The sequence below is a fragment of the Diadema antillarum genome, unplaced genomic scaffold, assembly GCF_040938485.1.
Source record: "Diadema antillarum isolate AM-2024a unplaced genomic scaffold, OU_Dant_1.0 seq00001251_RagTag, whole genome shotgun sequence".
Lineage (NCBI taxonomy): Eukaryota > Metazoa > Echinodermata > Echinoidea > Diadematoida > Diadematidae > Diadema > Diadema antillarum.
Window position 1 is genome coordinate 17,932 of NW_027272037.1, and position 16,493 is coordinate 34,424.

Sequence of the window (16,493 nt, forward strand, 5' to 3'; positions counted from 1 at the left end):
TAATACATTTAACTCCACAAGTCACTGATGTTAATACTGACATGAATACGGAAACTGTTGGTATTCTGTTAGACAGAAGTTTGTCACAGAGACCAAAAAGTTCTAAGGAGATAAAAACTATGACATGCCATAGCACGCATGAGCATGGGAATACACACAAGCTCGTTATAAAACTCAAAGTTAATGACAGGACATAACATTTAGCCATAACAATCACGCACTCCCAGTCAGTACTAATTTCTAGGCACTACCCATTACACCATAAACTTAGAAATTGGGTAAAGACTATCCCAACCATGATATGATTTCAATATGTCTGCCATTCCTTATACTTAACTTATGACAAGAATTGTGGCTCAAAAACATTGTTGCCTTCTCTAATTATTTCTCTCATGCTCAAAAAGGCAAAAAGTTACTGTAAAAGTGGAAATTTTCATGGCGCGGAAAATTTCACGCATTTCGCACGAGAATAAAAAAATGTGAATATTTTTGCACGCCATAAGTATGTTCCACTCATAAATGTTTTGTGCTGCAGAACTGAAAACATGCTACATTCATCTCACTGGGCCGAGAGTGAAAAATTACTCGCACAAAAATAACCTCTTTTACAGTATTCATGAAGGTCTACTGTGCAAGCTACACTGTAGGCAGAGCCAGAAACTGCTTTCCACAGTATAGTTAATTTTGCTTATGAGCTTTCATTTCTTTCTACAGATGAACTTTACTGCACTTATACAAATGATTGCTTGAAGTAACCAGAAAACTCTGCAACAAGCTTTGTGTGATTTGCCTTAATTTTATCACTTTGACCAGTCAACATATTCATTATTGGTACCAACGGTACTGCCATGTATGAAACCATACCACTTCTACAGTACATCCCTCCAAACAACAGAAAGAAATGTGTTCCCACCATGCACTATCTCCAAAAAGCAGAGGAAGGAAAAATAAAGAGATTAGAAATTTGCAGTAAAGAGCAGGAACAATTCATTCGAACTTGAAGTTGACATCATGGCATATTGGCCTAACCATCATCAGTTTCCTGCTTCTCCAAGCAAATGAACTGCATGAGTTCTGTGCGGTTCTTTCCCTCTGCTTTGACTGAAACAGATTAGCATGAATGGGTTAAGAAAGAGCAAGGATGGTTTTCATTTCGCACGAAGGATTTAATGATGCCTGTCAACCCAAATATCAACAAGAGTCAGGTCATGCCAAAATGTTAATTAGGGATGAGTGGAAGACAGCTGCTCAAGATGGTTGGTTACCTGTGTCTGGAATCAGAGGTCGTACCCTGACCTCCCCTGGGAAACGATAAGAAAAAAATTGTGTGCCTTTTCAAAAGCAGAACTGAGATATCCATCTATAAATTGAGAGACATCATCATGGTGACAAATTGGTTTGTCAGCATACCTTTGATTTAGCACTCTCAAGATGGCTGATCAGAAGTGAAATGTCTCCTACAAAAAAAAAAAAAAAAAAAAAAAAAAAAAAAAAATACGGACCTACGTCACCTGAGAATGTTATTTATGATCCACATTCAGATTCATTATCACTAACCACATTAATTTTGATGAAAAAATTTGCCCGGTTGCAAATTTGCCAGAATATGAAGAATTTGCAGAAAGTTGTAGAGTTTGTATTGCAAACGCAACAAAAAATCTCAAAGGAGCTGAACTGAATGATTTCTGTATCAGCAAACTGCATCTAACACTGGCATGAATCAAGATTCATAAACTGCTCACATTGAACAGAGCTCGACATAAGTAAAAGGCACATTAAAAAGAATTTAAGCATCACTTAAATACAGGTATAGCGCTCACAGCTCAGCAACCTAAAAAAAGCTGATTGTGTGTGTGTGTTAGAGTTTCACAGGTACCAAAATTTGAAATCACATCATCCTTGATATAGTGTACATGTGTGTTAATATGAAATAATACAGCAATAGTGCAGTATAAAACACAGAGCATTGTCGGTTTAAAACCAAAAGGATTTGAGTTCTTGCACGCTGACTTTATAAAGTACAGTGATTGAAAAAGCTAGAATTTTACGGCAGATTAATTTGGTTTCATAAGTAATTGTCACCAGAAATATGTCAAAATATCAGCATAGTCGGCAATTCAAACACGGAGCACATTAATTATATTCATTACTCTCTGGTATAAACTAGCCACCACCATGAATGAAGCTTATCTTGTAACAAAACAACGATAGTAATTTCTGGCAGTTACTTTGCTGTGAAGCTTAGCTTATCTTTTTCAGAAACATGACGTTACAAAGTCTGCTGGAGATCACTTACTTGCTTACGAGTTTATAACTCGACAACACACGCACTGTGTGAGAAACAGCGCTAACAACGATATATAAATGCAGATTAGTGATGCTGTCAATTAATACATACAGTATATATGTATGCAAACATATAATCAAAGCAGAGGCAGACTCTTTCGAGGATGATAGATATTGCAGTTATAAACATTTGTGCATCAAACGAACAGAAAAGCTGTAAAATGACACGAATCGGCACAGGGTGTTCATACACACACAGAGATTAAGACCCATACAGGGGCCGCAGAACTAGGGGGCGGGACTGCAGCCCCCTCCCCCACTGTTGTTTTTTAGTGTGCAAAAAAAAAAAATATATATATATATATATATAGATATATACATAAGATCAAAAAAAAAAAAGATAAAAAAATCACAGCACCCATATTTTCTGAAGGGGGGGGGGGGGGGGGGGGGAGGAAGCCCCCCTACATTAAAAACCTTCCGCAGCCCCTGCTACATGTATATGCTGTATATTATTTGCATACTATGCTGATTAAAGCAAAATAAAAGTAAAATACAAGATGAGGGATACTCTCACAGGATGGAGCACAATTAAACCATCCTACCTGAAATAAAGGGTAAAACGGTTTAGTTGCAAGAGGCAGCCAGAGGCTGTACTCAAAGAATATGAACCCAGCCCTCTCTTTATATATCTCAATATCCCGCGTCACACTCCAACTCATTATGCAGAGAAAGGGCAATGGGGAGGGAAATGATCACATATTTGACAATGCTTACTTGTCTGAGAAGAGACGGGAGTGCAGCGTACTGTTGAAGGAGTTCCTGTTCTCCATGAACGACCTACGAGAATGTGAAATCAAAATGCGCACTGCAAACATGAGTTGTTGTTTCTCACACTTGATTTTGACAAAATAAAAAGTCTGCTGGAGTTTGTAGGAAATTTCATACATTACTCCACCCTTCTCAACAACACGATATCCTTCCAAAATGAACTGTCATCAAGACAAAATGCCTCAAAATATAAACATCAACAACAATCATAAGTAAGGCATCCTTTAGAACCAATCAAATCCCCCTCCCCCTTTAAAAAAAAATAAAAATGTGTTGAATAAATGCACACTAGATACGTCTGACTTGTATATCTTGGGTTCTTCCAAATTTCTAGCCCTTGGATAAAACAAATTTTCAACGCCCAAGCCCCTCCTCTCACCATTCCACCATCATTGCCAAAAGAAGTAGACTAAACTCTTCTCTCATCTTTTATTAACTGAAAAGAGACAATTGTTTCATGACAATGATGTCTAATAGCTCCCCCTGTCCAGTTACAAAAGAGGTCTCCTATTTGAATAAGCAGACATTGCAGATAAGATGTAGTCTTGTCCAAATATTTCCATGCAGTTTCAAAAAAAACCCCACAACTTACTAAAAGCAAAAGCAACACACAAGATAATAGTTATGACATAGAAGAGCACCCCTCATAAATATCTTCCCACCCCTTTAAACAATCATGTACCCCCCCCCAAAAAAAACAAATACCCCAAGTGTATGCATGCATAAGGAGATCTGACTATGAATGCAGAATCATAACTAAGTGAGAGGTTTTCAAACTTTCAATCACCTTCCTCCTCCCAAACAAGATTTTAAAAAAAATATCACAACACTTTGTTCATCAAGAAATTATAAGTATGTGCACATATACACCCAGGTTATTACCCAAGACAGGTAAAAATCAGCTCTCATTTACTCTTATATCACAGTCATTATAGAATAAAAGCTCATGCTTTTTTCCTTCAAGTTTTTGACTATGATTGAGGCCCCTCCTAAAGTTAACAGATCACCCAGGGATGATGACAATGATGCCTTCTCACCCATATTTCTCCATGGAGTTGGGAGTGGGGAAGATCCTCATCCAGCCACCTCTGCGGGCGTGCTCCTCCTTGCTCTCCAGGATTATCTTGCGCTCCTCTACGGTCAGCCCAGAGCCGTCCTTTGAGCTCGCTGAGGAGTTCGCAGCGGCCGACTTCCTGCCGGAGCTCGGGCGTGACATCTTGTTGCTGACCGTCCCCGCCGAGTTTGGTCGCTGGCGCTAACGAGAGGAAAGGGAAAGGGGAGAGTGGTGAAATGGTTCAGAACTGACCTTAGATGGAAGTTGAGTTTACAACAACCCAGTAGCACTGCCTCATTGACACTATATGGCAGTAAGAATTTTCTAGTCTTGGTGACAGCACAGGTGTGGAAAACCTAATAACATAAGCTTGACAACCAATAAAGGATCTCGCCTTCCCAATCACAAGTTCCAGAACTTCAGGTCTAAACTACTCCAAGGACAGACAAACTGGGCTTCACAAGGATTTAAAGATTAAAATGGTTTCATGATAACAAAGTATGACAGAGTATCAAATGATTTGATCTCTCAGTATTTTTCTTTTCACAGTTTAGTAATAGAACATAACCGTAATCGTGAAATACCATACAATGTATCTACACACATCCGCAACAAAAAAATTTCAGCTTCTTGAAACACTTTGCTAACTGTTGAAAATACAATATAAGCCCCAAATAAAATGCACATTGTATTGATTGCTCTAAAATATGAATTCAATTTATTTTTTGCAAGCAATAAATCTCACATTGTTTGCACATTGACAGACACACAACGCAGTCTGAAACAATGGCACCAGCCAAGTGCATTCTGTGTGTGTGTGTATGTGTGTGTAAACAGTAATCTTGTAGGAGATGTTTGCACTGTAAATAGAGTATTTGACAAAGAGACAATGGAACTGTCACAGTGTAACCAACCCATTGGGGAGGTTAATCAGAATTGATAAAGACTGGATCTTGGCAGGACTGGAAATTCTTATAGCCCTGCTGAGAATGATCGTACTTCATCCATTAGAAAATAAAACTAGAAATGTCGCTATGGCGACTGATGCCTCCGCCATAGTGCATGATTCTCCCAATAGGCGTATAGTACAATGTCTTCACAATGTGTGATCCATGACAGTTTCACATAACTGGCAAAATATCGAAATGACAGGTTTGTCAGAAATGTCTTGAACTGGGTTTGCTATAATTCTCTAAGAGTGCAGGTACACATACTTCGGGAATTGAGAATTTTTACTTGAATTCTGACGGACCTTTTTAAAATTAAAAGTTTATGCATTGAGTGATTTCCAAGGTATGAAGAAAGAATGTAATGACGGTACAAAATATATATACAGTTGAACCTCTCGTATCCGGACAAGTCGGGACCGGGGCTCATCCGGATAAGGGATTTGGGCGGATACGGGAGACGCAATGCTTTATACATGTACATATACATACACATGTACTGATGTAGCCCATTGTAGTACCACATGTAGTAATGTGTATACTGCAACCTTTTCATTGTTACATTTGGGGATGTTTCGGGATGTTGAAATGTCTGAAGGTAAGCAATTTGGAAGGAAATTTGATGCAATGTATGTTAATCATATTGGAAGTAATATGTAATTCATGTGTGTTTGGGTAGGAGCTCTCAAGGAGTTGGGAATCCCCCTTTCTTCCCGTAACTATTAAAAAAAAAATCACGGCGAGATTGCGTCCGGATAATAGAGAGATCCGGATAAAGGGAGGCCGGATAATAGAGGTTCAACTCTTATATATATATATATATATTTTTTTTTTTTTTTTTTTTTTTTTTTGGGGGGGGGGGGATTGAAACCTGGCCTTTGACCCTTCCCCTTTGACCTTTGACCTTCTGGCTGAAAATTTTCCGGAGAATCTCCATTAGGTAATGCATGTATTAAGTTTTGAAACTAATAATGCAAGCATTGCATATACTAGTATACATTTTTGTATGAGGGAAATAGTAAAATTTTGAGGAGTTGACCTTGACCTTTGACCCATGACTATTGACCCATGACTATTGACCCATGACCCCTTAATTCCCTAGATAATCCCTGCCAGTCAGTACATGCACATGTACCAAGTTCCACGAAGATACATTGAACCATTTGCGAGAAAAGTGATATTGCAACATTCTAACCTAACCTTTGACCTTTTGACCATTGACCTTATGACATGAAACTCTCTCTGGAGAATCTTTATGCAGTAGTACATGTCCACACCAAGTTTCAAGAAAATACCTTTGGGCATTGCATAGATATGGGGGAAATTGCAACATTTGTAGCATTTGACCTTGAACTTTGACCTTTGACCTCTTGCCAATATCACTAAAATCTACTCAACTAATTGTCCCATCATACATCATCCTTGGACCAAGTTTGGTGAAAGCTGCTTCATCCAGTTTTGAGTTATCACGTAAACAGATAAATTTTAGGATTTGACCTTGATCTTTGACCTTTGACCTCTGTCTGATTTTACTGAAAAACTAATCAAGTAATTGTTCCATCATACATCATCCTCCAACAAAATTTGGTGAAATTTGCTACATCCAGTCTAGAGTTATCGCGTAAACGGATACAATTTCATGATTTGACCTTGACCTTTGACCTTTGACCTTTGGCCGATTTCACCCAAAATCTAATCAAATAATTGCCCCATCATACTTCATACTTGGACCAAGTTTGGTAAAATTTCAGTAAATATTACTCAAGTTATCGCCTAAACGAAAGCGGACGGACGTACGGACGTACGGACGGACGGACAACCCGAAAACATAATGCCTCCGGCACCACTTCGTGGCGGAGGCATAAAAAGACAATGAAAATTCTATTTCTTTTTCTGTACATCAAGGCATATGCTTGACAGCATATGATGTATGATCCCACAAACAAATTTCTTTCAATACCCTCACACCATATCCACAATGATGAGCGGGATATTTGTCCTGGCAAAAAGATAAGCCGCTCTACAATAGTCACATCAAGTTATTTCAATATAATGCATCTACCCAAATGGAACTTGACATAAGCTCAATCCCTTGTACAACTCTGGAATTGCATGCATTCATACTATTATTCGAATAGTGCTGAAAGCCCAACAAAAAATAACAATAATTTGAAGAATCACACCGTGGCTGCCTATATATAATCACAAAGCTAAGTTTTGTTGTTATCCAATAAACAGGGTGTAAAAACAAACAAGTTTGTTAATTCTTAACAGTGGGATTAGCAATAATGTGAAAAGGAAACACAAAAATCGAAATCAAAGACACAAAAGACAAAACTGACAAGAAGAATTTACTATTCTTTTCTTCCAAATCAAACCACTGCAACTTCATACAGTCTAACAATGGGTTAAAATCTGTTAAAAATTGCAGGGCTTAGCAAGTGAGTTTTATGTTGAATCATTCCGTAACTTCCAAAGTGTTATTTATACAGATTAAAGGGATGGTACAGTATTGGCGGAGATAAAAATTGGGCTTTTAACTTTTTGCGAGATACCAAGAAAACAAATATGATATAAGCAGAGCATACCATTTTAAGAGGAATTCAAAGTTTATTTGATGAAAATCGGGTTTGGAATGACTGAAACATGCAAAAACAAAGTAAAACAAAGAGATCGTTATAAAGTGTGGGTCCCACACTTCATTAGAATTTCCCTTTTTTGGATATCTCACCCATTTCAAAACCAATTTTCATCAAATAAATGATGAATTCCTCATAGAATTACATGCTCTTTCATATTTCATAAGAGGTTCCTCATTATCTCACCAAAAAAATGTTAGAAACCTGAAATTAGGTCTCAACCAAAACTATACTATCCCTTTAACCTTTGAAAGTAAAACCACAAATGACAGAAAAAAATGAAGACAAATACAACCTCTAAGATTGATACTTTGCAAACACATTGGCCCATATTCCTCAGTTAATGAATAAACACCACAGTCTAAATTCGTTTTACTACTTATTTAGACTCTTGTCAAAACTAAGACCTGCTCCGTAGATACAGCAGCTCTATTAGCCTGTTGGTTCAAATAAACCCACTTCCATCCAAACTCTGAAATCCTCAATATGGGCCTCACAATAATCCTGGAAGCAATGGATTAAAGGTCTTATAATCCATTATGCAAACATCACAAAATTTTGAACAGTTGAAGAATAATGTCTCCAAATCATTGTGCATGAAATCTTACTGTAATACACCTCACAGTTTTTGTTTTTAAAAAGGAATGAAAAACTAACCCCATGACACTTGAGAATACACTCCTCCTTTTGAACCGATATTGACAGTTGGATTTTTTATTTTTTTTTTAAAATCTAAATGAATTCTGGAAATCCATATTGTCATCCCCTCTTCAATTATCACGAAGTTTCCAGTTTTATTATTCTCACGGAAGGTCTGAATCACTTATATCTGCAATATACAAGCTTATGAAAGGAATCTAACTTTAAGGGTTGCAAAAGGGACAAATGAACTTTAAGCTCTGTTAAACATCTACACCAAAGATAGTAGAGATAAGAAGATACGAAGGTGCGGAATAAAAATGGACACAAAATGGCTACCCTACATGACGATACAAAAGAGAGCTAAGTACAAACTCAGTACACCTAGGACCATCATTCATTTCCAAAGGTAGTGGTATTTTTATTATTTTAAAAAGATTTAAATATTATAGTCGTAGCTTTTTTTCGATTAAGGGGACTATTTTGAAGAATGAGATTTTAAAGTAATAAAAACTATTACGCAGAGGTAAAAATTTGGCAACAACATGATCTAAACACAATCAAAGACATTTCATAAACAACATCTTCAAAGACAGCGTGTCTCAGGCAAAGACGCACATCACCCGAGACGCGCTGTCTATGAAGTTAACTGAGTGGTCTCAGGCGATGTGCGTAATACGCTTGAGGAGCGCGCGCTGTCCATTTGTTTTGTACAGGATTAGCGCGCACTTTCCTGTCTTATCAGTTCTTTGATCTACACCATGGTCATACCTCACACACATAGAAAGAATCTAAAATTTTATTTGTAGACAAATACTTCCCTTACATCGAACACCCATGAGTTCATGGCTTGAGTGTGAATCAAGCAAATTTGAAGTGTAAGAGCTAAATGTCTCGCACACAGATATGAGTTACTAATCATGCATGAAATCGCCGTCACCAAAGTACAATTACCATTTCATTATGCATGCAAAGTCAAGAGCACAGAGAGAGAGGGAAAAAAAGTCCCAAAGCCCATAAAAGTATTCAAAATGGCCCAAATCACACCTGAAGAGAAAATTGATAATGTGACAGACCGAAAGTCGCCCCCAAAAATATTGCCATGAGCAATCACTCGAGCACTTCTAACATCTAAGGCTCTACAGCTACACTCACCAGAAAGGCAGAGCCAATGCGCTCCTTCTTTTGTGTGGGATGAAGGGGGGATGGAGAAATCAGGAGACGGAATGGCGACGTTCAAAAATGAATTCATGCAGTGAGAGAAGGTAACATGCAGACCAGGTTGACAGAAAATTATAAAAAACAAAACAAAAAGAAAACAAAAAGGGATGCATTTGAGACAACAAACCAAACACACGGTAGAGCACAGAGAAATGAAATTGTGCTCCCCTCAGGAAATCAAAACAAAATCAAAACATGCAAATTTGCCCCACACAGGGAACCTAACCACACATCCTGCTCTTTCTGGATAGGACTCTGTCTGTATTTTGTGAAAGTGCAATGACACTCGGTTGGATTGGAATGTTAGAATTAGTCTCATGCTCAGACTTCAGATGGTGAGATCACAGAGTATCTGGTGCAGCTGGCATCAAGGAATGCCGTGGCCCTGTGGCATCATAGACTCACTGGTATGACCGGCTAGCTTTAATAAATAACTCCCATTAGTAGAGACATGACAGCAATAGCCAATCAACTTTCAGGATTTCTAGATGATGTCATGGTTGTCATAATTATCATGACCTCCTTTTTGTGTGTGTGTGTGTGTGTGTGTGTGTGTGTAACGCAATAGCAAGTCTTTCATGCAACAGGGCCAAATATAAAAGGGAGTGCTAAATTGTATTCAGTCCATTATTTCTGGACAACAAATATCATCTGGTATCAGTACCATATGCTGTGCAAATTGAAGGTAATCATAAAGAAAGCAGTAATTTCCATAGTCGTGAATGACAACTTTGCATGCGCTTCTTGATATGTGCTAATGTGCCAATCTTGAAAGTTGGGGCTGTTATAGAGATAACGTGTTCAACGAACAAGAGTATGGCAGTGCCACTCCTCAACCATAATAATAGAAATTCCTCAGTGCAGTTGAAACACAAAATACTTGGCACTTTAAAAATTTGACCCTGAATTATGTCAACAGCACATGCACAAATCCTGAAAATCTTAATTCTTTCCTTACATTGACCTCAAACAAAAATCAAAGTTATGATATTCAAACAACATTATCTACAAATTGAATGATCAGTCAATCCTTAAACACAAGTTATTTGATGAGATCACATAAATAAATCTGAAAACAGAAGGATTTAAAACATGTACAACCAGGAAATCTGAATCATCTGAAGTTACAAATAGCAATCAATATCTTATATCTTTTCAATTCACAAACTTAAGACTATTTTAATGCAACTTTTTTAAAATAATGTTGAGACCTTCAATTAACCAAAATCTTATCTACACTGACGAGATCGCATCAATCGTATTGATATCGCTTGATCATTTCCCCTTCATAAAAATGCAAAATCTAACATTGAAAGTGAAGATATGATAACACAGTGATTCAAACAGTGCATGCATAGTATTGACAAATATGTTAATGATCATGGGGCATTAAGGATATAAAAACAAACTGTAAAGTGATTGGGAGAATGTGCGATGAACAGTGAGAGTGGTGAAGTTTTGAAAGAGACATTGTGCCATGCAAATATCTACCTGCTGCCTGAGGGTGCTGGACGCTGCCAGGTCCTGGTTCCGCCTACTCTGCTGCACTCGCCTCATCACTGGATCCTGAACCGCAAAGCCTGTGTACACACAAACACACACAGAGATGGACACCATTGAACCATAGAAGAGGTAAATATGAATAAAATGCAGCACATGAATTTGAATACAATGCAATGCTGAAATAAATCTATGGTGACTATCATGTACATTGATTGCTGTAGAATTAACATGTCATTTAGTGTTTGAAATAAAAGTATGATTGTTTGAAATTATCAGTTTTATACTGCTTTTGAATGTGTTTGGTATACAAATTGTGATGAAGGTTACGTTTCTTTAAAGAGAGAAGTAATACGAGGAAATATAACAGTGGCACCTCACCGGATTTGAAAAACAGAATTCATCTCTCCATCCTACTATTTATCTGTACAATCAGCCAGCAATCATTTTATAACTTTTCTTTTTCTTTTGTCAAATGCCACTAGAAACTCTTTGTTGAGTATTACAGTTTCTGTGTCCTGCACACAGTAACAATTCCGCCAAACTTGCAATTATGTGAAACGAGACTAAAAAAAAAAGTAACAAAACGTGCAGGATACTTTATAAAATTCAAAGAGAGAAAATGTTGCCTTCATACATATTATGTGAAGATTTAGAAACAACTTTTTTACCTGTTAGACTGAACAGATCTCCACACATGTTAGACTTGATCTTCAAATCAATGGGAGCATCACTGTGAGTTGAGAAAAATGCAAAATATGACCTCTTTGCAAAATTATACACTCATGATAGAATGCAGACATACAAGCACAAACTTTTTAGGCACAAAATTAAGATTTACTAACACATTTTTTGATTACACATCACACAGTGATCTGCATTTCAATTAAGATTTACTCAACAGCGTACACTCTGTCCACAAAATGAGTGCAAGGATACATTTCATTCAGATATTGCAATTCAAAGTGCAGACATATGTTTGTGTTGTGACATATCATTAACTCATAAACTTTAAACTAGAACTGATGTGTTTCACTCATGAAATGAATCAAGTATCACTATGCTCTTGATAAAAGGAATCAGTTGTAGAGGGAAATTATCTTAAAATCTCGGGAACTTACCAAGCAAGAGATGGTGAGAGGTTGACCTCAAGGACCCACGGTTTGAGGTTGGCATCAACCAGGATGTCAAACCCATACAGCTCTAAAAAGATGTAAGACAAAATGAGGATGGCAGAAGAAATAATTGCTGGGGTATGTATTCCCATGAATGCCTTATCTAGAGCACCATGGCATTAAAACTTTTATCTTAATCCCAACTCCACCAAAATAATTTCTTGGTAGATGATAAATTAGCACCAATAACCCAGCACTGTACGCATTTTCACAAAATACATCTTGCTGACATGCAATAATTTGGGCATATGTAGCACAGATGAGTGTAGCATGTACACCATAGGTAACAAACACTGAGCAAGTTGTGTCTTAGAGGAATGTTATCTTTCACTCCCATGGGAAACATGTCAGTGCGGGACTGACGTCCACCCTTGCTGGCCTGGTCAAACTCACCGAAGCAGTTGCCCCTGAAGGGGACAAACATCTTGCACGCCGTGGCAACAGGAAGCTCAGCGCAGATGATTGTCTTATTGATCACGTCTTCTATCCTCGACAGTAGAACTGTAGGGGGAGGGTGATCGAAAAACAAGTTTGAAAGTTAGTTATATCCCTTACCCTAACATGTAAATCATATTTCTTCAAGACAAGTTTGCCCACATTTGGCTTCACGCAAGTCCAATATGGCGGGAAAAAATATATTATGCATAAATATTTGACTACAAGAAACATAAGCTTTGCACATACAATGTACCTAATCATTTTGAATTAGATTACTAATATTAATGTAAAAATAATAGATTTTTGCATTGCAGTAATGTTTTGAAAATGTGCCATGCCTGCATACTCTATCTACGCATAATTTCATGAGGGAATGTGTTGATAGTACTTTGATGTGTTTCTGGCACAATATGGCTGATTATTGCGAGGGCAAATTAAAGGAGCGAGGGCACTTAGTGAGAGAAACATATTATGTATAAAAGAGAAATATGTCTGCATGAAATATATTCATTATGTATATCACTTACGTCTAACGTCTTTGCCTTGCTTCTTGAGGTACCTGAACATCGCTCCCAGACTCCACTTGTTGCCGTAGTCCTCAATGTCGCCATCGTCACACCTGCAGTCAGAGGAAATATATCCACATCATTCCTAAGTTAGATTCCAAACCGTATTTCATACCTGTCTTGATAGAGTGCTGCTGAGCTATGCCAGCAGGTCGCACACTGCGGAGGCACTGTGGATAAGCCTCTTGACTTTCAAGTGAAGGCCCCAAATTTAAATTCCGCCAAATGACTATGTCCTTTGACACAGTGCCCCTCTTGAACCAGGTGTATAAATGGGTACCGGACAATGTTAGTGTTATAATAATGGTATGGCCCTCTAGTAAAACTGTGGTAACACTGAAGAGGCTATGTTGGGTAACTAAGACCATAGTCTATATGCTAAAACCCTATCCTTCATATGATTTATGAAATTTGCTGTATAACTCATGACCTGAACAAAACAATTTCGATTAAAATTGTGATTCTATCAGATTTTGGTGTTTAGAAAGTCTATAAATGGTATTAGCATGATTGTCTGTGTTCAGTTGGGTAAAAAAAATTTTTCCAGCAGAAACTATTACATTTTGTTCTTGAAAAGGTCAAAAACCAAATTTCTTGGGTATTACCACTTAACAAAAGCACAATTCATCAATATGCTAACATGTGTACAACAGATATGGGTACAAGGGACTGATACAATAATTATTCTCAAAAAGGAAAACAATATGTCAGTATTCTGGGTGTCTCAAATAAAAAATGTTTGTTTATCAAATTCATTAATGACTTGAAGAAATTTCTCGAGCAAGATTGGAACACATCATGTGCATTATCAAGTCTATTCATGCCATGCATATAGTAGATGTTGATATGCTTAAAAATATGATGACAGTGCTTGTTTGAACAATGATGCTATTCAATACTTGTTCAATGTTAATTACCCCCCCCCCCTACTTTGACCTTAATAAATCTGAGACAGATGAACAGAAATGTTATAACCGACATAGAACTCACTTGACATAGTCAGTGCTCTTCTTGTTCACGCTGTAGTTTGTCAGATGCATACAGGTGTTCTTGATCGTCTTGTTGTTTTGTTGGTATTGCACGGTAGCAAATCTGATTGCAGAGAGAGAGAGGAGTAAAGCAACATTATGAAGAAGGAATAGTCACATGCTATTATCACCTACCTACCATTCCCTTTGCTTCTTCTTTTCCGCATAAACAGCTGAACAACATAGCAAGTATTATAAGTATGGCAAGTAGAAACGATATATTTTTGAGACACCTACCCGTACTCAACAGAATGCAACATAAAGATGTGAAAGCAGTGAACAAGTGGAGAAAGAAAAATGTACATCAGAGCAGAATCACAATTTTTGCCATAAAGCAAGTAGATCTGCATATATTACGGAAAATTGATATGCAGTCCCTTTTTACCTCTCTAAGACTGGCAACAGACTTTTTACTTTTATTTGCTTCTTTTTTTTTTTTTTTAATTCATGCAGATGCATGCTAAGAGCACCACAGGAGGGGCTGCTAAGTGAAAGCAGAGGAGAGATCCCACCTACCTGGTCAGACCTTCCTCGTAGAGATAGATGCGAAGCGGGTCGTACGACGTCACAGCAACGTATAACCTCAGGTCAAACTTGAAGCCTGCATCGGGAGGAAATAATAACTGACCACATTAGAGAGCTGAAGAAAACACTACCACTGATCAAAGAACTGGGGAAAAAGTCCTCGCTGTTGTAATGTAGGCAGGAAGAACTGACTTGAGACAGATTTTTGTAACGGTTTGTTGATTATTTGTGAAAGCAATACTGTGGTGCTGTGTGAATGTGCAGACTACAGCGTACACATCATGTTACTCAACAAAGGTTTTCTGATTTTTGTTTTTAACACCTGTGGTATTGTTGGGTCTACACCTTGTTTAGAAGTGAGAAATTTATACTTCTTAAAATATTATTTAATTCATCATAACTCCTTCATATGCATTAGCCTGCAGATATCACATGCTGAGGTGCCTGTGACGTGGTTGTAATAAAGATATGTTTGTAAATGTGGAAAATCAGCAAACTCCTTTCATGAGCATATGTAAAATAAAATCTAATTCACAACTCAGACTGAAAATTTCTTTATAATTGTTTTTCCCAAAGTCAAGCCTTTTAAAAGACTATTATGTATCAGAGCATCAAAAAGGATTTCTCTCATCAAAATTAGTTTCTAACAACAAACATAACTTGATACTGAAATGAAAGCATTGGTATTTTTTCAGAGAGCAATTTTTCCCGATTTCACTTCAAAAGGTACAGATATAGTTCCATCTCTAAAGAAATCAGTTTCAATCACAATTTACAACAAACATCAAAAAAGAGCTCAGGCATGTATATCGAAATAGAACCATCATCGCACAATCGTTCAGGCTACATTGTGAGCACTACAAAGACATGTACAACTGTACATCGAAATAGAACCTTCATCTTATGATCATTCACAGATTCACAAAAATGAACAAAATATCAAGCGGCCACTGCTCTTTGAGAACGGTCACCTCTAATGATGGACTTCATGAGAAAAGAGCACATTTCTCTTCTTTTCTTTTTGTTATCTTGTCGAGTTGAACATTTGACAAGTTACTCACCGTCTATGAGCAGAGGGTTGTTCAGGTAGCGGCACACTACGTAGGCAGCATCGAGTGGCACATTTTGAGGCTGTGTGAGCAAAATGATGAATTAGAATTTGATTTTTGACTGTCACTGTAGCAATAATGACATGAAATGGCTAAAGCAATTTCTAAAATATATCCTTTCAGCCATGGGTGGATTTTTAATTGAAATGTATCTTCAAATTCAGCTCAACCAGAGGATTACCTCAGTCTGGTTCATGTTCATGAACAACAATTATTTTTCATCATTTACTACTGATTGAGAAAAAAATAATACAGACAAAATTGACATGATTAGTACATACTTCAAAATATTTCTGCCAATGGGGTGAAAAATTCAGCTGAATGACAGTACAGCTGGTGGCATGATAAGTCATTCCAACACATGAAATTTGTAATTCTGGGAAAGTTAGGGACAAATATACATAAATGTACTCAGTGACATAAAGTAACAACTGTACACCACTTACAGCAGTACTTAATATTACTAGACATTTACTTTTTTAAATAAAACTCACTCATCTCATTATCATTTAAAAAACAGGGATCAAAGAAAAGC

The 16,493-nt window shown here is 37.3% G+C and overlaps 1 protein-coding gene across 1 annotated transcript in view; it reads right to left on the bottom strand.

The window, feature by feature from the left end:
• The window catches only part of LOC139745303 (tubulin polyglutamylase TTLL5-like), a gene marked incomplete at its 3' end in the record, with an annotated part of 43,899 nt that overhangs the window by 12,188 nt on the left and 15,218 nt on the right, over positions 1-16,493 (bottom strand). Inside the window, exons 9-20 of the mRNA XM_071655700.1 lie at positions 15,911-15,980; positions 14,841-14,925; positions 14,287-14,388; positions 13,258-13,349; positions 12,686-12,793; positions 12,239-12,320; positions 11,789-11,850; positions 11,109-11,197; positions 9,552-9,578; positions 4,155-4,372; positions 3,064-3,126; positions 1,266-1,301 (exon numbers count right to left, since the gene is read on the bottom strand). Coding sequence (XP_071511801.1) covers positions 1,266-1,301; positions 3,064-3,126; positions 4,155-4,372; positions 9,552-9,578; positions 11,109-11,197; positions 11,789-11,850; positions 12,239-12,320; positions 12,686-12,793; positions 13,258-13,349; positions 14,287-14,388; positions 14,841-14,925; positions 15,911-15,980 — 1,034 coding nt within the window. The remainder of the gene's footprint in view (positions 1-1,265; positions 1,302-3,063; positions 3,127-4,154; positions 4,373-9,551; positions 9,579-11,108; positions 11,198-11,788; positions 11,851-12,238; positions 12,321-12,685; positions 12,794-13,257; positions 13,350-14,286; positions 14,389-14,840; positions 14,926-15,910; positions 15,981-16,493) is intronic.